Source organism: Canis lupus, chromosome 1 (assembly GCF_048164855.1).
Source record: "Canis lupus baileyi chromosome 1, mCanLup2.hap1, whole genome shotgun sequence".
In the NCBI taxonomy this organism is placed as follows: Eukaryota; Metazoa; Chordata; class Mammalia; order Carnivora; family Canidae; genus Canis; species Canis lupus.
The window spans coordinates 107,170,897-107,192,586 of NC_132838.1; the positions used below are offsets into that span (position 1 = coordinate 107,170,897).

The 21,690-nt window shown below is 55.8% G+C and overlaps 2 protein-coding genes across 10 annotated transcripts; one reads left to right on the forward strand and one right to left on the reverse strand.

The window, feature by feature from the left end:
• Positions 1 to 5: 5 nt before the first annotated feature.
• Positions 6 to 12,717, reverse strand: TBC1D17 (TBC1 domain family member 17). 3 transcript variants are annotated; one of them, XR_012004622.1, is made up of 18 exons: positions 12,561 to 12,717; positions 12,288 to 12,422; positions 11,913 to 12,011; positions 11,609 to 11,683; positions 7,711 to 7,834; positions 6,805 to 7,012; positions 6,187 to 6,298; positions 5,944 to 6,102; positions 5,460 to 5,588; positions 5,261 to 5,364; positions 4,585 to 4,679; positions 4,003 to 4,119; positions 3,823 to 3,923; positions 3,641 to 3,740; positions 1,884 to 1,981; positions 1,614 to 1,730; positions 820 to 990; positions 6 to 732 (listed from the first exon to the last, which is right to left on the reverse strand). XR_012004622.1 is itself a non-coding variant. In XM_072770809.1 (18 exons), exons 2-18 carry the CDS (start codon positions 12,306 to 12,308, stop codon positions 532 to 534), a joined length of 1,947 nt encoding a protein of 648 aa, XP_072626910.1. In that variant the 5' UTR covers positions 12,309 to 12,422; positions 12,561 to 12,717; the 3' UTR covers positions 6 to 531. The 3 variants fall into 3 exon arrangements, 2 of the variants coding, with proteins under 2 accessions (XP_072626910.1, XP_072626918.1); XM_072770809.1 differs by having other exon boundaries at positions 820 to 906; XM_072770817.1 differs by lacking the exon at positions 12,561 to 12,717 and having other exon boundaries at positions 820 to 906; positions 12,288 to 12,450.
• AKT1S1 (AKT1 substrate 1) lies at positions 12,598 to 21,136 on the forward strand. Of its 7 annotated transcripts, XM_072770969.1 has the most exons (7): positions 12,802 to 13,451; positions 14,174 to 14,257; positions 15,294 to 15,349; positions 16,862 to 17,247; positions 18,372 to 18,449; positions 18,539 to 18,708; positions 20,063 to 21,136. In XM_072770969.1, exons 4-7 carry the CDS (start codon positions 16,869 to 16,871, stop codon positions 20,204 to 20,206), a joined length of 771 nt encoding a protein of 256 aa, XP_072627070.1. In that variant the 5' UTR covers positions 12,802 to 13,451; positions 14,174 to 14,257; positions 15,294 to 15,349; positions 16,862 to 16,868; the 3' UTR covers positions 20,207 to 21,136. The 7 variants fall into 7 exon arrangements, with proteins under 7 accessions (XP_072627053.1, XP_072627060.1, XP_072627070.1 ...); XM_072770952.1 differs by lacking the exons at positions 14,174 to 14,257; positions 15,294 to 15,349 and adding an exon at positions 12,598 to 12,795 and having other exon boundaries at positions 13,338 to 13,451; XM_072770979.1 differs by lacking the exon at positions 15,294 to 15,349 and having other exon boundaries at positions 12,802 to 13,544.
• Positions 21,137 to 21,690: the final 554 nt, after the last annotated feature.

The window sequence follows — 21,690 nt, forward strand, 5'->3', positions numbered from 1 at the left end:
AGCACTGGAGTTAAACACTAGTTTATTTTTTCACATAACAAGAAGCTGGTAAGCAGAGTCCCCAGAGTGTCTGAACAGCTCTGCAGGCCCTTCCATCTCGATTATGTCCAGGAAGTGTCCCCACACAGCTGCTGGTGGTGGCCATACCCCAGCACCCCATCCTCACTCCTCCAAAAGCCCCAAATCCAGGCGGGTGATAGAGCCCTACCTCCACGAGCCCACAAGGGGCCTTCTCTTAACATCTCATTGGCTGGATCAAGATCACCAGGGTCAGATGTCAGCGCTGCAGCATGGCCAAAAGGGACCACAAGCCACCCCCTTCCCCCATCCGGGTCGGTGCCAAGGTGGCAGCCTCCTTCCTCCACCTACATGAGGACAACTGGACGCCAGAAGTGTCAGTTTAATGATATCAGCTCACTGGGAGGGCACGGGAGGCACGGTGGGAAGGCCTGCCCTTTTCGCACCCTTCCTCCCCAGCCTCTGGGAGCTGGATAAAGTGCCTGTGCTGGGCGGGCCTACCGGCCCAGGGGGTTAGGACTCTGCACTTTCCTCTTCCTCCTCTGGCAGGATCTCCAGGCTGCTGTCTGGCTGCGGGGCTGTGTCCTCAGGGGGCGGTGGGGCTGGTGGGGCCCGGGTGGGGGAGAGAGGCAGTGGCGAGGCAGGGGGCGAGGGACTTCGGGGCTCTGTGGGTGGCACCAGACCCAAGACCTCCTGTACATTGTGGGGCAGCTCCTGGAGGGGTGGGGGGTGGATGCGAAAAGTCAGCAGTTTACCAAAGGTGGCCGGTGGGGAAGGCTGTGGGAGAGGTCATGAACTCACCGGGCAGGTGGTCAGCTGCCGGTAGAGGGCCTCAGCCCGTGTCAGCACGTCCTCTACGCTCAGCTTCATGGTCAGCTCGTTGATGTGCTGTGGGAGGGGGTGGGTCAGGCCTGCCTGCCTGCCTGCCAGCACTCAACCACCACCGCCCGAGCGCCCACTCAGTGCCTCGTGCTGGGGATACAATGGAGGAAAGACAGTGGGTGGAGCTGGGGACTCGGGGGGAAGGGGAGGTCATTCCCTCTTAGGCTGCTAGCCAGCTGCAGGATACCGTGAAGGGAAAGGACACTGAGCTCCACCTCTACGGCCCTGCCTCTCATTAATGTACTGGAGCAGGGACAGGTACCCCCGTCATGTGCTGGCCACACTGAGGGCACTGCTGGGAGCCAGGGATAGGATGGAGTAGAGAAAAACAGGCCGGGTCTCATGGCCATGGTTCCCTCACCGCTTAGCCAACCATATTTTATTTTTATTTATTCATGAGAGAGACAGACAGAGGCAGAGACATAGGCAGAGGGAGAAGCGGGCACCATGCAGGGAACCTGATACAAGACTTGATCCCGAATCCCGGGATCACGACCTGAGCCGAGGGCAGGCGCCCAACCGCTGAGCCACCCAGGCATCCCTAGGCAACCAGATTTTAAATAATCCTATTTTGAATACCTACTACCCCAAGGTACTGGGGCACAGGCATAGTGCCAGCCTCCACAGAGTTCTCACCTCAACTGACATGTCCATTTATCCAGGTCAGGGTGGGCAGGGAGAGGGGGAGGACTGGGAAGGAGCCAGGGCCTCACCTTGAGGATCTCATTGGAGCCAAAGCCAGAAAGCATGAGGGTATCACGTTCCATGTCCAGAATGGCACAGGCCACCAGCAGGTGCAGATTGGGGCCAGGGAGGCCTGTCCACAGCACCTAGAAGAACCAGAGGGAGTTGTCATGGCCCAGGCTCTGCCTGAGGTCCCACCTAGGTCTGCCCCCACCCCTCTGTCCATTTCCCAGCAGCCTCCCAGCTCAGAACAGCTGACCGATTTCTCTCTGCCCTTCCACCCAAACTGGCAGGCCCACCTCCCACAGCCGGAGGACATCCGGGAAGGGGAATTCTCTCTTGAACCAGATGAGCAGCCACCGGAAGCAGAAGCAAAGAGAGCCAGAGTCCTGGGAGTCTGGAGGAAGACAGTGGTGGGAAGGGTGGTACTCAGCAAAGAACAAGCTCAAAATCCATTCCAATCCCATTCTAATTCAGTGTGCATGGTGGTCAGACTGAGACTCCTATTCTGGCTGGAAGAATCTCTACCAGGGGCAGCCCCGTGGCGCAGCGGTTTAGCGCCGCCTGCAGCCTGGGGTGTGATCCTGGAGACCCGGAATCGAGTCCCATATCGGGCTCCTGGCATGGAACCTGCTTCTCCCTCTGCCTGTGTCTTTGCCTCTCTCTGTGTGTGTCTCTTATGAATAAATAAGTAAAATATTAAAAAAAAGAAAAAAAAAAGAAAAAAAAATCTCTACCAGTGGGCAGTCCCAGTGGCGCAGCAGTTTAGCGCCCCCTGCAGCCCACAGCGTGATCCTGGAGACCCGCGATCGAGTCACATGTCAGGCTCCCTGCATGGTGCCTGCTTCTCCCTCTGTGTCTCTGCCTCTCTCTCTCTCTCTCTTTTCTCTATGAATAAATAAAATCTTAAAAAAAAAGAAAAAAAGAATCTCTACCAGTCTAGACAAGTAACTTATGCCCAGGAAGGGAAGGCTTCAGGGGTGAGCCAGGAATGCTGTGTCAAAAGGAACCTTTTCCATCCTGCCTTCCAGACTCCCAAATGAGGTGAGCTAATTCCGTTTTCTACTGTCTCATAAGAAGGATGCAGGACACTCAGGGAAAAAAATCTTTAATACTCGATGACAGTGGACACGAGAGGAAGTGGACACTCACATAACTCAGCTAACAAAAACATAAGCTGGTAAAAATTTCCAGGAAAGCACTGATAGGAACAAACGTTTCAAAAGCTGTAAAAAGATCTACTGCCCCTAATATAATTCCACTTCTTGGAATTTAACGTAAAGAAATTATCCAGACAATATTCGTCCTGATGAAAAACTACAAATAACCTCAATGTCCAGCAGATCGAGTTTGACCTCCTCTTGTACGTATTTAAGACAGAAGGTCACAAAGTCGGGCAGCGAGTGTCCAAGCACCCGTGGAAGTGTTTTCTTGCACTGTTTCCTCTTCAGTGAAGTGATGCTAGCAATATCTCCCTCCCCCAAGGCCACCTAAATTTCAGTAAAGAAATGCCCATAAATGAGTTAATTCATCATCTGTGTTCAAAAGAACAATACCAAAAAAAAAAAAAAAAAAAAAAAAAAAAAAAAGAGAACAATACCATCAATAGCATTTTTTACTTTCTTTATGGGAATTTTTTTTCTCCCCTTAATACCGTATATGCAACAAGAAATGATTTTAAAGCCAGACTCCAGCAGTCCCAGCCCCAGAGCCCAGAGAACAGCGTTGTGATCCCCGGCTCAAAGGGAGAGGAGGTGAGAAGGGCCAGGAGCCAACCCCAGGCCTCATCTGCAAAGTATGGGATTGAGGGTAGCCTGAAGGAGCCAGCTCCATGGGGCAGGCAGGGTACACGAGGCGCTCACAACCACACTCACTGGGGTTTTGCTCCAAACCAATCCTGCTTTTATGTGTATATTTTAGGTTCTGGCTTTTGCAGAGAGGTTTCTCTTGTCTGGACCCGGCCCAAATGTCCTTGACACCGTCAGTGGCCAGTTCCAGGGATGACATGGCAGGCTTGCAGCCCCTCACTTCCTTGCCGGCCCACTGAGACACTTACCCAGGAAATCACAAAGCGGCGGGTCCAGCACTCTCAAGAGCAGCAGCAGTTGTCCGAGTTGCCGCTTCATTGTCTCCTGACTCTCCTCGAAGTTCCCGTGCTGCAGGAGGGAGGGCCACGTGAGGAGCCAGACCCCAATCCCTTGGAGGGGGTCTGCCTCCCGTGCCTGCCTTGGGCCTCACCACGAGCTCCATGAAGCCACAGAAACACCAGAAGGCATCCACCTCGTTCTGAATGACGTAGAGGATCGGGGAGAGGAGATCACTCATGCCCTGGACATAGCCTGGCAGTGGGTGGACAGGAGATCAGCACCCCCCAAGGGAAGGCCTGGCCCCCAACCCCTTCCTGGGCTGGCGTCGCACCGAGATCAAAGTGGTACATGCAGTAGGTGAGGAGGATGTCGTTCAGCAGGCCCAGCCCTGGGTTCTCAGGACCCTCATAGAATTTGTTGGTCCTATCAGTACGGCTCACATCTCTCTCTGTAAAGACAGGGTGCAAAACGCTAAGGTGGAAAGGCTGCGGGGGTCCATCACTACTGGCCCCAGGCACCAGCCCCCACTCCTCCGTGGCAGACCCTAGGCAGGTATGAGTCGGTCCAGAAACTATCTCGAGTGCCTTGGCATGAGGATTTCCACTGCTTCATGCTAGCCACACTGCCACAGCCTCCCAGCTACTAACCATCCACAGATGGGAAACAGAGGCCCAAGGAGGCAAAATCACTTGCCAAGATCTCACGAGGAGTAGACAGCAGATCCAAACCCTGAGGGGTCTGGCTCCCTTATCTGCTCCCCATCTCCTCCTGCCCATCCTGGCTACTCCCACCACTGCTCCCCCTCATCTCCCCATTGCAGAGGGTGTCATCCTATTCCTGGGGAGGCAGGGGCTTCCCCGTCCTCTCCCTGCTGTTTGCCATCTCTCCACCCACCCTTGGCTCCGCAACCTACCGATGAGGCTGCGGTAACCATGCAGCAGTGAGTTCCTCCGCTCCTGCTCGGGGCTCACGGATTTCCACTGCAGCTTCATTCGGAAGTACTCATCCCTGGGTGGGGGGACGGGGGAGGTGAGAACTAGGCCACCTACTCATCCTTGCCACCCCCAAGCGTCTTATTTCTGACATCTCTCATGACACAGAACATCCTCGTGAGTTTTTTTTTTTTTTAAAGAAATTTTTTTAAAGTAATCTCTATCCCCCAACGTAGGATTCGAACTCCTAACTCCAAGATCAAGAGTTGCATGCTCTACTAACTGAGCCAGCCAGGTGCCCCCTCTGTGGGCTTTTGTTCAAAGTCTGTCATCCTCGCTGGACAGAGAGCACTGGGGCGGGGGCCAGGACACATAGCAGGGGCGCAACGTGTACCAGGTGAGAGGAGAAGCGGGCCCCATGGGGTAAGGAAGCCCGCCACAGAGCAATGATTGCTAGAACAAAAAAACAGCGATGGACATGGGAGACAAGCCTGCCTGCTTCCTGCTGTCTGCCTGTATGATGGCGGTGCCCAGCACACAGAGGGCTCATGCCTGACGCTGTGCACCCGTGATGTGCCAGGTACTGTGCTGTGATGGGGGATATGTCCGACTTGGGGAGCCGGAGCCTGGCGAGGGGGGTCATAGCCTCTCACTCACGTTTTCTTGCGTACATGGGCCTTATGCTCCTCGGCCGAGCCCTCCCAGCTGAGGTACCCCAGGAGGAACTTCCAAGCGTCACGCCTCAGGCCAGGGCTCAGACCCTGGGAGAAAGAGAGGGTCCAGCGGTTCAGAGGGGGCCCCTGGCTCCACCCAGTCCCCCTAACTGCCCCCTGACAAGACACCCCCGGCGCCTTACCCCCGAGAAGATGCGGGCCTTCAGCACTGGGACCTCCTGCAGGCGGCCCTCGGGTCCCACATGGTGGGTCCACTCCTCCTCTGTGACTGGAGGGGCCCGCTCCACAGCTGGCCGTGGCCCCAACTCCACCTGCGCCATACAACGCAGGTGAGCCCCAGGCCACCCACATCCTCCCTGGCCCCATCCCAGGCCACCTGCAAGTTAACTCAGAGTCCTTCTCAGCTCCACAAACAGCATGCAAGGTGGGAAGTACCCACTTCTCTGGGTCAGCACCAAAGCCACCCTCCACGTCAGGAAGGGCCCCCCGGTAATAACAGGTGATGGGTACGCAGGCTACGAAACACTCTCCCTGAAATCACTCCTCATGCCATCTGATGAATGGGGGACTGGATCATCCCCAACACCGGGGAAAAGGAGGCCCACGGATTTATAGTCGGCTGCCCAGGTGACAGCCAGAAGACAGCAGGGTCCACCTGATACTCACACAGGAAATGACCTCAAACCCAGGCTCTGGCTCGTCATCAGGGGGTGGAGGAAGGTCGGGGGAGGCCCCCTCTGGGTGTGGCTGCAGGGCTCCCCGGAAGAAGTTGGTCACGCGGGAGAAGCTGCTGAAGGTGGTGGAGTAGGGGTCCTGGAGAAAGCGCTGTGGACAGGGCCAAGGGGGAGGGGAGTCACAGCTCCACCCCATCCCACCCACAGGGGCCAGGCAGGGCTCTGGGACACTCACAGACACCACGTTGGAGCTGTCCTGGTCAAAGAGCTGGAGGTGGTGAAAGGAGCTGGAGAGGGCCGACGAGTCGTGGGGGAAAACAAGGTAGAGGCGGGAGTCCTGCGGGGAGCTGGGGAGGGGGCAGGATGGTGACATGCAGGCCAAAGGCCTCACCTGTGTCCCTTCCCCCTTGGGGCCCAGTGTCAAATGGCCCCCGGGAAATCCTTCACCTAAGGCCTGACCATAGCTGGACCCCGGGGGCGAGCCACACAACCCAGGGCTGGCCACTGAGGGCCAAGGCCGTCCTGCCTGCCAGAGTGACCGGTTCAGGGACAGGCCAGTGCAAGGCAGCTCAGGGGATGCTGCTGGGGAAGGAGATGCTTCTGTCACCAGGGATGCTAAGCCAGGTCTCCAGAAACCCCCCTGCCCCAGCACGATACCAACTCAGAGGGAAGAAAAACAATTCTTCTTAATGTTCCAGGACCCAAGTCCTGCCCGAAATCAGACAATCCCTTGGCTTTACGGTTACACGTGCCCGTTGATCCCCTTTTTCTGTCTTTCAATCAGGCTGTTGTTTTCACAGTCCCAAGGGGCCCGGCTGCAGCTGCAAAAGCCCGGTGCTGGGAAGAGGCTCACCTGGCCAACAGCAGGTAGCGGCTGAGGACACGGAGAAGGGCTCGGGTACCCCCGCGGTGAAAGTGCAGGGCGGGCAGGGAGCCTCCAGCCTGGGTCACCAGGACCAGGTAGGCCCAGCTGAGGCCAGGCTTGGACCGGCGGATGGACTTGAGCTCCCCAAGACTCACCGAGAACGCCCATGAGCCCCGGGGGGAACTGGGCTCCACACCTAGGAACAGCACAGATAGCCTCTGAGAGCTGCTTGGGAGCCCTGGGTCACCTCCCATGTCCTTGGAAACACAACTGACTTGCTCTAAGATCTCCCTTGGCGCTCTGTGGCCCTCAGAGTGAAGCCCATGTTCCTCAACCTCATGGCAGGCCCCTCAGGTCTATCTCCTGCCCCCTCTTCACTCCAGACACCACACTCGAGCCACAGCTCGAATATCCTAAACACACCAGGGCCGCCCTGTGCCTCTGGCCTTGCATGGCTGCCCTCTCTGCTGGGGAGAAAACTCCCAGGTCTCCCCCCAAGAGCCAGGGGCTGGCATCACTCCTTCCTGGAAGGCTTCTCCATTCCCCAGAGGGGCCAGATGCCTCCTCTGGTGCCCCCTGCACTCCGGGATAACCTACATCACCCTCTCACCCTGTAACTGTCACCCTTACAGCCTGGAAACCTTCACAGGCAGGACTCATGATTGCCCACAAACAATCCAGGAGCCCAGTGAGATGAGCAAGGCTGCAACCCCTGGAGGACCTGCGAGGCTGGACCTGGGCTAGGGACAGTCCTGCGCCCCGATCCATTCTCCTGAGACTGGAAGGCCAGCACCGATGGCCATCTTGACTGTGGTCAGCAAAGCCTGTGGAGCCATGACCACTGAGGGTAAGACATGTCTCCACCTGCCCCCCAGGGGCACCGGCTCAGCCTACCTCTAGTGGGCTCTGAGTGGCTGGACTGTGGCCGCACAGTGCTAATGACTGCCCAGTCGGGTTCATAGCCGGGGTCAAAGGTCGGTTCATCCTCAGAAGTGCACGAGTCACCCCCACTGACATCCTTGGGAAATGAAAGGAAAAGAGTGAGGGGCTGTAGATTCAGAGTTTCCAGATCCAAGCTGCAAGGCTGACCTGGAAGGCAGCCTCAGTGAAAAAATAAAGAAACTGAGGCAGACAGCAGTGCAGATGAGGCCGTGCTGAGGGTCACAGTGCTGTCACAGCTGATGGTGCTGGCCACCAGCCATGGGGAAGGACAGGGAGGGCTGCAGCGACTGGAGTCCCTTCCCAGGCTAGTGTGCACCATCCTGTCAGGCAAAGGCTCGAAAGTGAAAACCACATTTCCCAGGCTCCTTTGAAGCCTAGAGGTCAAGACACAAAATGTAAGCAAGTAGAAAGCAGGAAAGAGCCAACTTCCTGCCAATCAGGCTGTGTCATTAATGGTGGACACTCCTGTTTTCCCACACAGAGAGGTGACTAGGATAGAAGTGACAGCTAGCTCAGTCTCCCAGCATTCAGTCATCTAGCTTGGTGAGAGCCAACTGGCTTCCTGCCCTTGGGTGGCAGCTCGGGTGGTAGTGTTCTTGGGCCTCCATAGGTGCCATGATGATCTCTCCTCACTGCCCTCATTTTGGAAGTGGTGGCAACTCCCCTGGCAGGTCAGTTCTATAAGGTCACTCCTGTTCTACTAGCCCTTGTAAAATCTGGCAAGCTTCTACTCATCTGCCTTTAATCCCTTCCTGCTGACAGTAATCGGAGTGTTTTGTGTCTCCTGTGATGAAACCCTGCCTGATGGGACCTTGTTGGAAGAACCCAGATGGGTCCTACATGAAAGCCATTTCTGCTATTCCTTCTACGTTGACAGAGCCCTCCCCAAAACAGAAGCTAAAACTTCCCACTATTTGTTTTCCCAGCCTTCTTTGTGGTTCTGAGTAGCCTTGGGCCCTACCTCTGGCCAGTGGAAGCTGAGATGCCATTGGTGGAGAGTTTAAAAGGGAAAATCTTTTTTTTTTTTTTAATTTTTTTACTTACTTATGATAGTCACACACACACACACAGAGAGAGAGAGAGAGAGAGAGAGAGAGAGAGAGGCAGAGACACAGGCAGAGGGAGAAGCAGGCCCCATGCCGGGAGCCCGACGTGGGATTCGATCCCGGGTCTCCAGGATCGCTCCCTAGGCCAAAGGCAGGCGCCAAACCGCTGCGCCACCCAGGGATCCCGGGAAATTCTTGATTATAAAAAGGCATGTACAGGGTTGACCAGCACCCTATTCAGGCCAGTCTTTGGGTGCTGTTGAGGGAAAGCATGGTGTCTGGAGCTTTGGCAGCCAACTGGGACCATGAAGGAAGTCACTAAGACACCTGTTCACAGGGCTGTTGAACCATCCCTGGGAAAACCATCCCTGGTCCCCATGTTTTGTGAGATGAATCTCATGTTTCATCAATGTTTACATAACATAACGAGAATCAGTATTGTTTTCTGCCAGCATTTGCAGCCCTCTGCTTCTTGGGCACATGGCAGGATCGTAGCTCACTGAGCTCTACTGGCTGGGTGGAGCTATGCAACCTGTTCTGACCAAAGGGCTGGGATGTACCCCTCCCAGGATGGACTGTTTAATTGCCTGGCAAGAGCTCTTGCCCTCTGCCACAAGGAATGGTGGCTGCTCTAGCAGCAGGCTTCCATAAGTAATCAGGACGAGCAAAGCTCCTGACCAACATGCAACGCGTACAAAGTGAGCAAAACCAGTCAAAAAAGCTGGAGCTCCAGCAGCCTTTTTGGTTCATAAGGCAGCCGTGAGGAAGGCGCCCCATGCCGAGAATGACACAGCAAAGATGGAAGGATTGGTGATGACATGTGAACCTGTACTGCTGACTTCTAGACTTTTCAAGCGAGAAGTATGAGCTACTATCGAGCTGAAGCCACGGTCGTTTCTGTTTCTATTCCACGTGGCCAAATATAACTCCTACCTGATGCAGAGCATCTGGGAAATGCCTTGTTTTTTTCTGATGAGGACAGATGTGACTGGCACCCTGCTTGCCCCCTTCTTCCTGCCTCAAAAGGCAGATACAGGAGCTGCAGCTAAATCATTAAAAAATTACCAGGGCACGCAAAGGAGGGTCTCAACAATCTGGGCCCCGACATTGCCAGCCAAGGCCAGCAGCCTCTTTGAGTGTCTTATAAAATGAGAAAAATAAACTTGTCTGTTAACTTGTCTTCCGCCAGATTTTGTGTTCCCTGGAGCTAAGCGTATTCTGCGTGTGTGCCTTTTCCACTGCAGTCTACCTCAGCGAGGTTTTTTTTTTTTTTTTAAGATTTTTTTTTTTTAATTTTTATTTATTTATGATAGTCACAGAGAGAGAAAGAGAGAGGGGCAGAGACATAGGCAGAGGGAGAAGCAGGCTCCATGCACCGGAAGCCCGATGTGGGATTCGATCCCCGGTCTCCAGGATCGCGCCCTGGGCCAAAGGCAGGCGCCAAACTGCTGCGCCACCCAGGGATCCCAGGATTTTATTTATTTCTTCATTAGAGACACACAGAGAGAGGCAGAAATGTAGGCAGGAGAAGTAGGCTCGCGAGACTTGATCCCAGGACCCCAGGATCACAACCTGAGCCAAAGGCAGACGCTCAACAACTGAGTCACTCAGGAGCCCCCCTCAGTGGGTTTGTGTTAGTCAAAAATAAGATTGCCGAAGAGGACAGTCACATTTTCAAGAGAGGCACTCAGCCGACCTGCGAAGCTGACAAAAAACGCAGAATGCTCGATGCTTCCTCCTCAACCCTGGCTTGAGCAGAATTCTGGAATCTCCATTTGTCTCACACACACATACACACCCTCGCCAGGTTATTCAAACCTCCACTGCCCCAAGTGAGGCTTCATTCTCTCTACCCCTGGTACACCATTCTAACCTTCTTCCTGACCTCCCTGCCTCCAACTTCCCTCTATTCGGACCTGCCCATTCCCAGCACGGTCTCTCAGGAGAGCTTTCCACACCCACACCCTTCTCCTCCCATGGTTCCCCGAGGCCTCTAGAACATCATCCAAGCTTCCCAGTCGGGCATTTCAGAATCAACCATCTTTCCAGCAAACTGCTCTACAGAGACACCCCATTTCCTCCTGCCATCCCTGAAGTATTTTCTTGCTCCCTTATCCTTACGGTTCCAGCGCAATGTCTGCTTCCTCCAGAAAGGGGCAGGCCTCTGGAATCAGAGAGTCTGGTATCAAACTCAAGTTCCAACACCTCCTAGCTTTTTGATCTTGCAAAAGGAACTTCCAATCATTGTGCCTCAGTTTCCCAAAGTAGAATGGGGGTGAAGACTGAGGCAGGGTCCAAGTCAGACTCCTCTCTGGGTCCCAGTACAGAGCCTGGTGACAAAAAGCCTCAGGAGCCTCTAAGAACAAGAAGGGCAAAGTCTGGCACCCAGGGTAGGAAGGTGTCCTGGGAAGTGGGTGAGCCACCTGGGTCAGGGTGTGTTTCCTCTCTGAAGGGGACATGCCACACCCCTTCAGGCTCTTGTGGACTGAGAGCTCGTGGAACCCGAATCCACAGGCCACGCCGTCCTCTCGCACCCTGGCAGGGCTCTCCTAAGAGCAAACAGATGAGGGGGCAGCTGTCCCCTAGGCTACAAATCTCATGGTGTCAGCTTTCTTTTGATCGGGCATCTTCAGCTCCATTTTACAGACAAGAGGAAACCAAGGAGCAAAGAGAACCTAGATCCCAACAAGGATCACACAAGCTCCAAAAGTAAGTCTGGGTTTGCATCCAGGTCCTTCAAACATCTTCCACTGCCTGAACCTGGAAAAAAGCGAGTGGAGAAACGAGAAGAGAGAAAAGCCTACCTTCTTGGAGAAGAGAATTTGGGTGGAATCTCCAGCCTCCTCTACAGGAACCCAATGCAGGAGAACATCGCTGTCCTGAGGAAAGAAAAGAGGAATTAGAGAGACTCCCCTCCAATCACCGCAAGCCTTATTTCTGTACTTCTTCCCCGGCCCGGACCCTCAGGCTTACAAAGCCCCCCTTATACCCCCAGTCCGCGCTCCCTGCCTTCTTAAGGTCCCATCGTGACCTCCTAGATCATACTCCTATAGACGCCGCCTCCATCTCGCCCAGGGCCCGCCGGAGCCCTGCTCCCTCCTGGCCCACCTTCTCCACAACGCGGATGACGCCAGCGATGAGGGAGTCCGGGTCCTGGTGCTTCTTGGCGCTGGTGTGCAGATACACACCACCCTTCTCAAACACCACCTGCGGACACAAATCGGTGAGGGGCGGGACCCAAGCGCAGGACAGCCAGGGGGCGGTGCCCAGAGGAACGTCCCAGCCGGCGGGGGCGGGGCCACAAGGTAAGGGTCTTCCCTAGGGCAGCCGAGGGGAGGGTGACAGAGTATTTATAAAGGAATGGTGTCTTTGCTCCGGCTCAGCCGGGCTCCCAGAGCTCCGGCAGGGCGTTGGGCGAAGCCGACTACCAGAGGGCGTCGCTTCGCATCCTCAGGAGGGAAAGAACGCGTTCCCAGTGCTTACCCTGTAACCGGCTCCCTCCATAGCCGCGGCCGAGGTCCCACTGCCCCGGCCCTCTCCCTTTCCGGGTCACCGTGCTGTCACATCCGGATAGGAGACTCCCCTCAAGCCTGGACAGTGGTAGCGCCCTTGCCTGTTCTAGAACAGGAGTGGACGTAACCACCTTTCAGAACGGGGTGGCTGAACTTGAACCACGAGGGTGTAAGTCACATGGCACGCACGGGGAAGGAGGGGCAGGCCAGCGAGAGTGCGCATGCGCAGTGCCGCTTCCCTTACCATGGAGTAAACAAGGGGGAGGATCCAAGGGCTCCACCCCCTCGCCCCAGCGCTCTCCGAAACACCTCCTTCTTTCTCCATATTGTATACTGGCATCGAAGCCAAGGAGATTCCATTTTGCTCGAGGGCACGGCCAAAGCTTGTCAGCTGCGGCCATGTTAATGCGGGGCAGTCCCATCTCTCTGAGGGGCGCAACAGCAAGGTCCTGGAAAACAGACGGGTAAAGGAAAAGAAGGTGAGAGGAGGCGTACGTCACGAGAGGTGCTGAGGGACTTGGGTTAACGGGATGAAGCCGTCAGTATCCCCGGGTACGAAGCGGACCCAGTCGAATTCCTGAGTCACCGTCGGGAGGCGGCGGTGTAGGCCGCCATATTGAAGCCTGGCAAAGCGAAGCAAAAAAAGTTGCCATATTGGATCTTCCCCAGCATTGGTGCTGAAAAGGGGGATAGGCTGGAGGGAGAGTCCATGTACGCTTTGGGCAAGTGATGCTAGGATGGTTGCCATGTCGTTAATGGGCACTACTTTCCTCCATTTCTGTGGAAGAAGTTGACAATGGGTGAGGGGCGTCAGGTCGCTGGCCTTAGTTTACTGTGGTCCTGAGAATACACGTGCCGACGGCCGTATTTCTTAGCAAATCGAAATGGTCTTGGCTTGTTTCCGAGCAAGCTGAAGCCTTTCTTTCACCATCTTTCTTATGGGCACCCTGCTGTCGCCACTGTCCCACTGTGATCCGGTGATGTCCCCGTGGTCATTATGGTCTCGGGCGGCCCCGATAAGGGAGGCGGAGTGTGCAGCATGGAGGAGGGCCAACCACGCGGAAGTGACGCGAGGCGCCGCCATGTCTTTTGAGGGCGGCGACGGCGCCGGGCCGGCCATGCTGGCTACGGGCACGTGAGTGGAGGCGGCGTTGTGAACCGCGGTGTGGGGAGGATTTGGCCGTCCGGAGGAGAGGGGCGCTGGGAGGGCGAGCCGCTCGCGGGAGGGGTATGGCCTGAGTAGATCAGAGAGCAGAGATCTTCCAGCGACCCTACGCTGAGCGCTAGGAAGGGGTAGCCCGCGGGAACCGTTGTGTCTCACTGGAGGCAAAACCTAGACAGACTTATCCTCCGGTCTGCAGACCCACTAGGATCCTTGCCTTGGCGTGGACCATGTCCACAGGGTCTGGGGGTTGCTCGGGGGGACTCGGGGCTCCCCTCACCCGTCCAAAGGCGGGACTTCCGGTCCTGGCCCCCCACCTGGGCGGGATTTCCTGTTTTCTTCCTAGAGAAGTGGGTCCTCCCTGGACCCCCGGGCGAGGTGGGGAGAAGGTTTCTGAGAGGTCGAGGAAGAGCCCAGGCCTTCACCTTTCCCCCGGCCTCGCGGGGTGGGGGCTGGGGGGCCACCCTCGAGTTTCTCCCACTTTGGGGCGGGGGTGCACTGCCAATTTGACAGGTGGTCGGAAGGGGGCTTAATTAGCATTCCTCCTTGCGTGGTGGACTTTGCCTCTTTCCTCACCTCTTCCTAGAGTTACTTCTTTCAGTTCACCTCCTCATCTCATCCTAAAGGGCCAATTACCTTAGCTTTCCCCTCCCCCTCCTCTGGGGGACAAGTCTCACCTCTCTCCCTAATCCTAGGCTCCTCAAATTGGTTGGCTGAGGACCCTCCGTCCATCTCTGAGCTCCTTAGAGGATACAAGACTTCCTCCAGCAGCTGAAAGGGTAGAGTCTCCCCTGGTCTTGGCTACTCTACTTTTAAACAACTAATGCCAGAGAGCCCCCAGGCCTTGGCAGAGAAGTTGAGTTGCCCTCCTTGTATTTGCCCAGTTCTCCTCCTCTTTACAGTGGGAGGACCCTCACACCCACTCACCCCCATTACACTCTTTTCAATCCTGTAACTACTCTAAGATCTAGGACAGAGAGTTTAATCCTGATGTCCCAGAGATGTGAAAGCCCTAGGCCTAGCACTGCCAGGCTGTGTGACCTTGGGCCAGTCATTTCCCTGCCCTGAGCCTTGGTTTCCTCCTTCTGGTAGGTGAGACCCTGAGCACTTCTCAGTTCTATTGGATTTTGGAGTCAGGCAAACAGCAGAGTCAGCCCTGCTCTGACCCATTTAACTTCTGGGACTCTGACCAATGCCTTAGGCTGTCTGAGCCTCACTTTCTCCATCTGAATGTAAACCTTTCCTGATAAGGAAGGCAAGATGGCATTTGGGATTAAGAACAGGCTCTCCTCTCCAGCCCCTTTTACCTCATCGAGATACTGAATCTCCCTAAGCCCTTGATGTGCAACCATGAAATAGGGTAATAACAGCCCCTGCCTCATAGGGTTGGGGAGAAGGTAGCATGAGAATGGTGATGATCCATTTGCATCCCTGCCTGGCATGTGGGAAGTGCAGGGTGAGTTTGCCATGGGGTCTGTCAGGAATGGTGCTGGTTGTGACCTCACTGTGTGTGGCTTCCAGCAAGGGCTTTGTACTCTATGGGCCTTGGCTGTCTCATTAGTGAGGTAACAGCTCCCACCTTAGTGGGTCAGGTGGGAGGTGAAATGAGAGGTGTAGACTCCCTACACAGAGTCAGTGCTCAGCAAACACTGGTTCATGTGATTATAAGTTGAAAAGGGCCTGCAAATTGAAATCAAATAACCCTGGCTGGACTAGAACCTTGCTTGAATTCCTCCAATGTTGGGGTGCCCCCTACCTCCCTGAGGAGGCTTCTTGGCTTCCCAGCAGTCCTGGTTTAACCACTTTGATTTACAGGAAGAAGAAAATGAGACACAGAGAGGGCCAGTCAGTGGTCCAAGGTCACACAGCAGGTTTGAGATGGCCGGAAGCCAGCCCACTTGCCCTTGCTCTTTTCTCTCTCTCTCTCTTCTTTAAGTTTGTTTATTTATTTAAATAATCTCTACACCCTTTGTGGGGCTCTTGATTACAATCCCAAGATCAAGAGTTGCATGCTCTTCCAGTTGAGCTAGCCAGGCACCCCAACCCCTTGTTCTTTTCATTTCATAAGTAGATGCATCCAGTAGATTGTCTGCTTAGGACAGACCTGTTCTGGGGTACAGATCCCCGACCTTGGGGAGCTCAGATGTGTGATGGAGGAGGCAGACAGGTACAATTGTCACAAGCTCAAATGACAGTGAGGTATAATGGATGTAGCCCAGGGCATTGTGGGTCTAGGGAAGGCATCTGGCAGAAAAGTCTTGTAGGAAATACAAAATTTCATGGATGGAGTCTAGGCGCAGAGAGCAGCTTGCACACCATTTTCTGCTCCATCCCTGGTCTCTGAGGCCTGTCAGGTGCTGGGCAATGCTGGCGGCTCAGAGATTAATCCCATGGGCTCCCCCTCAGGTGGCTCCACAGTGGCTGGGGAGATGGAGGTGGATCCAGACAGTACTCCCCATGGGAATATGTGCTAGAATGGAAGGACTCTCAGACATTGTAGGAGTCCAGAGAGTGGGGGCTGAGCCCATCTGGGATGAGGGGAAGCTCCTTCCACTCTAGGGTGAGAGAAAGGTCAACAAGTAATCAGGGAACAAGTTATCCAGGTATAGGGGGACCTGGTATAGGGGAACTATTTAACTGCAGGTCTGAGGGCTCAGAAGTCTGGAAGGTTGTGAAGCTGAGTGCAGAGCCGGGGTTACGACCATGTCCTGGGGATACTAGGGAGAGGCAAGGGCAGTTCCAGTGTAGGAGGACCCCAAGGGGCCCGAACTGGAGGCTCAGAGGTTCAGGAAGAGGCTGGAATGATTGTCCCGCAGAAAAAGAATGCAGGCGAGGCATATAACTTCAAATCTTCTATAAGCTGCATTAAAAAAGTCAAAGGAAAACAGATAAAAGTCATTTTCGCCTTATGTCAACTAGCCATTATATCTGAGATGTCATCTTTTCCACATGTAATCAACCTCAGACTGCCAGTGAGATCTCTGACATCCAACCTTTTTTGTCCCAAGTCTTCTAAAATCCAGTGTGGGTTTCATACTCATGGCACCTCTCACCTTGGACCCGCCACATCTCAAGGGCTCCTTAGTCACACAGGTGGCGGGTGGTGCCCACATTGGACTAGGCAGGGCCAAGAGGAGGGGCGGGGGCTGTCGGTACTGGGCGTGGCGGGAGGAATGGGTCCGGAGGGTTGGGGACGGTGCTAGGAGGTGTGGATGGTGGGGAATGTGGAGAGTGGCAGATTTCGGGGAAGGGGCTGAGCTCAGCCGGGACCAGGTGGCTGGGAGGGGTGGGAGCGGCGTCTTGGGGCAGGTGGACACGTAGGGGCCAGGTGCAGACAGGACAGCCAGCCGGGCCTCAGCTCTCTGTCCTGCTCTGCCCTGCAGGGCGTGGATGGCGTCGGGGCGCCCCGAGGAGCTGTGGGAGGCGGTGGTGGGGGCCGCCGAGCGCTTCCGGGCCCGGACAGGCACGGAGCTGGTGCTGCTGACTGCCGCGCCGCCCCCGCCACCCCGCCCAGGCCCCTGTGCCTACGCGGCCCATGGCCGTGGGGCCCTGGCTGAGGCTGCCCGCCGTTGCCTCCACGACATCGCCCTGGCCCATAGGGCTGCTGCTGCTGCCCGGCCCCCCGTGCCCCCGCCAGCACCACAGCCACCCAGCCCTGCTCGGAGTCCCCCTCGGCCTGCCCCGGCCAGGGAGGATGACGAAGAAGACGAGGAGGAGCGGACAGAGACGGAGACCTCTGGGGAGCGGCTGGGTGTCAGCGATGATGGAGGTGAGAGGGGTGGGGGCTGGGGTAGCTCTTGGGCTTGGCAAATGGCCTGCAAGGTCAGAATCCCGGAGGGGTGGGCCTCGCCTATCTCTGTGCCCGGGTGTTCTGTGGCAGCCTCAGGCTCAAAGAGCCTTGGGGGAGCAGGCTGGCTTGACCTGGGCCCTGCTGTGCGACTTGGAGCAGGTCATTTCCCCTCTCCCAGCCTGTATGGTTACATGTTAACCGGGAGCCAGCTCTGTGCTGGGAGGTGCTAGACACAGACACAGAGCCAGCTTCGGCCCTTTTCTTGAGGGACTCCCAGTCCTGCCAAGGAATTGGTAGTCCAATAGGAGACCGTGCCCTGTGGCGACCATGGGGTCGGAACCTGAGCTGGGAGCTCGAGCAGAACGAGTTATTTCAAATCTGGGGTGCCTAGTGCTGGTGAGAAAGGTAGGAATTACAGAGGAGTCAGGAATGCAGGCCACAGCTTAAGGGAGCCACGGGGAAAGCAACTGGCTGTTTTGAGGGGAATCAGGAGGTTGGATACTTCAGAGAGACTGGACTCTATAACATTAGGGCTTTGGAGAGTGATTAGGAGTTTGTGGGAGGGGTGTGTGTGCCCTAAGTAGGACTTACTCCTGTGTTGTCACCATTAATGCTTGCTTCTTCATTGTTGCTGGGGGAGACCCGCATAGGATTCAGGGCACAGACTCTGGAACCAGGAGGCCTGCATTCAAATCCTAGTGACTGAATATGCTGTACAAGCAGCATTATTAACTCTGGAACTTTGGGCAAGTGATTTGACTTCTCTTGTGCCTCCTGGTCCCTCTTTGTCAAACAGGGATCACAGTTGGCTCATGTTCTCTCCATCTGTATTTTGAGTCCTTTATCCCAAACAGATCTTGCAGATTTCATGTTTATCCAGCCAGTTGTTTTCACCTGAGGGCGTAACAGACAGAAACTGGATTTGTTTCTGCCGATGACCAGGCAGATAACCAAGGGGGAGGGTGTTTGAGGCAGAGGGAATAATTCCAGAAGCCCTGAGGCTTTTGAGGGCCCGGCCGATGCAAGGAGTGGGGAGATGGTGGTGGTGGCACATGGGGTACAGCGGGGACCTGACTGGCCTGAGTCACTAACCTCATCCATAGGGCTCTTTGTAATGGACGAGGATGCCACACTCCAGGACCTGCCCCCCTTCTGTGAGTCGGACCCTGAGAGCACAGATGGTAAGTGTCCCAGGCTGTCCCCACTCCGCCACCCCCAGGGTGCTGGGATGAAGGCAAGGACAGAGGCTGAAGGCCATTGTCTCTCCCAGATGGCAGCCTGAGCGAGGAGACCCCTGCTGGCCCCCCCGCCTACTCCGTGCCCCCGGCCTCAGCCCTGCCCACGCAGCAGTATGCCAAGTCCCTGCCTGTGTCCGTGCCCGTCTGGGCCTTCAAGGAGAAGAGGCCAGAAGCACGGTCATCGGATGAAGAGAATGGGCCGGTGAGGGGCAGAAGGGAGAAAAAGAGGAGGGTGCAGGGAGGGACTCAGAGCCACTTCCTCCAGGAAGCCCTCTGGCATGGAAGCCACATTTCCTGGGCTTGATCTTGCCCTCCACCTCAGGAGGCAGATTTTTGGGCCAGAGCCCTAAAGCTTGAACTACTGCAGCCTTACAGTGTACCCCAGTGCCATGGAGAAAAGCCTCTTCTGGGTTTTAGGAACAGCTTCATTTATAGAATACCTGCTCCTGGCAAGGCACAGGTGTTTTGGTATCCCCTTCAGAAGGGGAAACTGAGGCACAGAGGGGTTAGGTCATCTTCTGTCCCCACCCTGCGTGTTCCTGGCTCCTCCCCTACCTCCTCTTTCTCTGGCACAATCCTTCAGGTGGCTTTCCTGGCCTGGCCTGGGTGGCTCCTCCTCACCCAGCGCTGAACTTCCCTGAGGCACCGGGAGTATCTGTGACTTCCCGGGACCTCAGCTTGGAAAGGGCAGAGCTGGGATTGGAACCCAGCCTCCTTTTGGAAAGGAGTTACAGACTGCAAGGGAGGCAGCCCTGGAGTCCCATGGTCATGGTGTGTCTCTCTCCCCTGCGCGCCCCTGCCCCCCCCCCCTCCCGTGTCCTCTTTGACACATTGGCAGCATCCATCTGCCGTCTGCCTGTATTGCCAGTTAACAACATCTGAGGCCTGAGAGGTGGGGGCGCTGGTCTGACCTCTGAACCGGCTCAGGTCCAGCCTCTGTCCGTGCGGCCTCTCCCATTCTCCTGGAGGCTAGGCCCAGCTCAAGGTGTGGGGCCAAAAGGGAGATTGCCCTAATTGCTGGAGCAGACAGAATGACAGGGCCCCTCCTGGGTGGAGGCCATCGTGAAACCAGGCCCCTTCCCTATAGCGCTGGCAACGTGGTAGCTCACACTTCTTGAGCACTCACTGTGCTGATTGTCTCAGGCGCTGTCATCAGCTGCGCGTTTTAAAGGGGAGACTGAAGCCTCAGGAGATGAAATGCTTGTTGACAGCTAGTCATTGGCAGAGGCTGGATTGTTACATGACTCAATGCCAAGCCCAACCCACATCCTTAGACATGACACCCCCTGGTATCTAGCCTTGATAGCAGAGAAACAGCACTTCCACTGTGTAAGAAGGAACTGAAGGATAGTGGGACGGTTAGCTGTTCTTGCACGTAGAGTTAGGCCAAGAAGGGAAGGAAGAGAGGGCCAGGAAGGCTTCTTGGAGGAGGTGGTATTTGGGTTGGTTAGAAGGATCCTACAAGGAGCAAGATAGGGTAAAGGGCCTTCCTGGCAGTAGGCAAAAAGTGCTGGGGCGGGGCCGCGGCGGGCGCTGACCCCGCCCCGGTCTCGCAGCCCTCTTCGCCGGACCTGGACCGCATCGCGGCGAGCATGCGCGCGCTGGTGCTGCGGGAGGCCGAGGACACCCAGGTCTTCGGGGACCTGCCGCGGCCGCGGCTCAACACCAGCGACTTCCAGAAGCTGAAGCGGAAATACTGAGGCCCAGGGAGAGCGCTTCCAGGCCCAGCGTCCGCCCCGCCCCACACTACACCCCTGCCCCGCCCCTGGGCCCGGCCAATCCGAGTCAGACCCGGGACCGGCTTCTCAGGTTCCCGGGGTCCCAGGATTGCCCCTTCCCCGCCAATTCCCGCCGTCCTTCCAGCCCACGACCCCCTCTCGCGCCGAGGAGCGGGACCTATCTAGTTTCCGGATTGGGTCTGTCGCTGCATTTTTTTTGCCCAGCGACAGATTCTTTCGATTAAGGGATTGGCTCGCTCCCGGACCGGGGCGTGGCTAGTTTTAAGCCCTCATAAGGGTCAACTGTCGTTTTCGCCCAGTGACCAGAGCTTCGCTCGCGCGGCATTGGTTGAAAAAGAACAGCCAAGCCACAGGATTGGGGAGTGGTAAGCCACTACAGCCTAGAGAGTAGGCAACTTCATTTGATTGGCTTGAACGCAAAGGGCTTGACCAATCTCCCGGAGTCGCCCGCCCACCCTTCCTAGTTTGTCCCACCTGATAGGCTCCAGCCCTCTGGGGGCGTGGCCAAACCCTCCTAACCCCAGGATTGGCCTGCGGCCTTAAATTTACGTTCTTTACACTACTGGGACTGGGGTCGCTTTTGACCGAGTCCTGACTATGTGCCCCTCTACCCTCTCCCAGGGATGGCCCAATCCTGTCCCTGCGTCTGACACCCTCTTCGGTTCCATCCCACAACAGCCTGCCAATCGTAGTCCGTCCTTGCAGTCAGGACGGCACCAGCTCCCGCCCCTCTCCCCCCACCCCCACAGGTGCCTTAAAGGGCCCTTGTCCACCCGAGGTGGGGGGCAGGGGCCCTCGCTCTCCGGCCCTTGTGTGGGGAAGAGAGTCGTGGGTGGGGATCGGGAGTTGGGAGCGGTGGTCTGAGATTAAAAGAGTTTTACCTCTGACAAATGAGTATAGAGTGTGTTCATTCAACACTTTGAAGCCGAATGAGCAGCACCTAGTTGACTTTCAGTGTAAAGTTGGGAGTTGGAATTACTGTTCCCATTTTGCAGATAAGAGATTCATGGGGTTGTAGGGGGAGATTCCAGTTCTGTGTGACCACTGATCCCCGATCTTTGGGGGGGATGAGTGTTGGAATGTGGTCTTCAAAGCATCAGTGTTTGGAATCCACTCAGTCCCGACAGCCAGAAGCGACCAACTGAGGCCAGAAGTTTTCTGCCTAATATAAGACAGCTGAAAGTTAGAGAACAAATGGCACCTGGTCCGAAGTCTGGCTGGGCCAAGTAAACCTGGAATCTTCCTCTCCCATCAGACCACCACCTGGGACATGCTAGCAATAGACAAGACTTAAACAGAACTGCCAATCAACCACTTTTATAAGACTAGTTCCATCTAGTAACTCTTCCTAGTAACCCCATGAAGGGGAAACGATTATTCTCACTTTAAAGATGAGAAAATTGCAGTATTGAAGGTCAGGGCTGCTGTCAGGGGTGGACATTTCT